The sequence below is a fragment of the Austrofundulus limnaeus genome, unplaced genomic scaffold, assembly GCF_001266775.1.
Source record: "Austrofundulus limnaeus strain Quisiro unplaced genomic scaffold, Austrofundulus_limnaeus-1.0 Scaffold2086, whole genome shotgun sequence".
Lineage (NCBI taxonomy): Eukaryota > Metazoa > Chordata > Actinopteri > Cyprinodontiformes > Rivulidae > Austrofundulus > Austrofundulus limnaeus.
Genome location: NW_013954488.1, coordinates 21562 through 23250, shown reverse-complemented (window position 1 = coordinate 23250; position 1689 = coordinate 21562). Strand labels below are relative to the sequence as shown.

Sequence of the window (1689 nt, the reverse complement as noted above, 5' to 3'; positions counted from 1 at the left end):
GGTTATTTACAGTATAAGGCTCACAAAAACATATTCAAGAAATATAGACAGATAAAGAAAAGGGACGTCAGAATAAAATAATTATTTCTGTTTCTGCTGCTGAATAATAAAATTATATGTATTCATTATGAAGCTGCCACCTGTCTGACTGTCTGCATGTGTGTTTATCTTTATGTGTGTGTGTGTTACCTCCAGTTGTGTCCACGTGTGCGTCAGGTTGTGTATTTTAACGTGGAAGTCAGTGGGTAGTTCAACGCCGCTCCTCCTCAGGGACTCTGCTCGGCCCAGCAGACCGGACTTCCTGCCGTCCATCATCATGAGCTCGGCGTGGCTGCTCTGCAGACGGAGGACAGGAGGGACACGTCACACACATGGACAGCTAACGGCCAGCTTACACGACATTTGTGTGTCCTGATGCCCATCAATGCTAGTCGCTAGCCTCTCTGATGCTAACACCAGCTTAGCCATGTTGCTAGCCTTTCCTATGTTAATGCTAGCTTATCCATGCTAGTTGCTAGCCTCTCTGATGCTAACACCAGCTTATCCGTGCTAGTCACTAGCCTCTCTGATGCTAACACCAGCTTATCCGTGCTAGTTGTTAGCCTTTCCAATGCTAACACCAGTTTATCCATGGTAGTCTCTAGCCTCTCCAATGCTAATGCTAGCTTATCCATGCTAGCCTCTAGCCTCTCCATTGTTAACACTAGCTTATCCATGCTAGTCGTTAGCCTCTCTGATGCTAATGCAAACTTACCCATGCTAGTTGCTAGCCTCTCTGATGCTAACGTCAGCTTATCCATGCTACTTGCTAGCCTCTCTGATGCTAACTCAAATGAATAGTCTCCTTCTCATTTGCAGCTCCAGCCTCTCAGTTAGCGGTGTTGGCCTCTCATTAATCAGATTAATAGCTGGATTAGGAATAGATATAACCTGCTACAAGGATGTAGCAACCACTGGTTGAACAACTGTCCTAATTTTGTCACACATATCGCACCATATAAAACCGTGGAGTCGGAGAAGGTTTTGTGAAGATGATGATGATGATGATGATGATGATGAAGATGATGGGTGAAATGTTCTGGTTTCACCTTAAAAAGCATCAAACTAAACCTAAGCCCAGCACACATGCATTCCTTTAAAGAACAACAGGTCTTTACGTTTTTTGTCTGGACCAGTTTAACTCCTGGTTGATTATCTTTCCCTCCATCCCGTCTCCTTACTCTCCTCTCGACGCTCCGTCTTTTTTCTCCAAACTTCCCGCCTCTCTTTTCTCCTCTTTTCATTTTCTGCATCGATAGCTACTTGATTCTGCTTTTCCCTTGTCATTTATCATTAACGCCTGTCACTATTTGAATATTTAAATGTGTCCTCTCAGACTCCGTGTGTGTGTGTGTGTGTGTGTTTGTGTGTGTGTGTGTGTGTGCACGTGTGTGTTTTTGCTGTGCTGTCATCAAAGAGGCGGCGGCCATTTTTCAACGTCAACGGTTCTGATGGAGATGCTTTTGCTCGGCACTTCACGGCCATCCATCCCCTTCACTTAGCTAATAGCCACACCGTGAAAACAACAGGAAGCAGGAAAAAAAAACAGGTAAATATGTCAGCGTCACTCTTCTAACAGTCGGGAAATTATACAATTTATTTGCTGATGGCAAATATTGATTTAAAGGAAAACATGAAGCTGTTGGAGGG

General features: G+C 44.1%; 1 protein-coding gene across 1 annotated transcript in view; it reads right to left on the bottom strand.

Moving 5' to 3' along the window:
• LOC106537016 (A-kinase anchor protein 6) overlaps positions 1-484 on the bottom strand; it is a 5885-nt gene extending 5401 nt beyond the window's left edge. Inside the window, exon 1 of the mRNA XM_014034380.1 lies at positions 190-484. Coding sequence (XP_013889834.1) covers positions 190-318 — 129 coding nt within the window. The 5' untranslated portion in view covers positions 319-484. The remainder of the gene's footprint in view (positions 1-189) is intronic.
• Between the last annotated feature and the right edge of the window lie 1205 nt (positions 485-1689).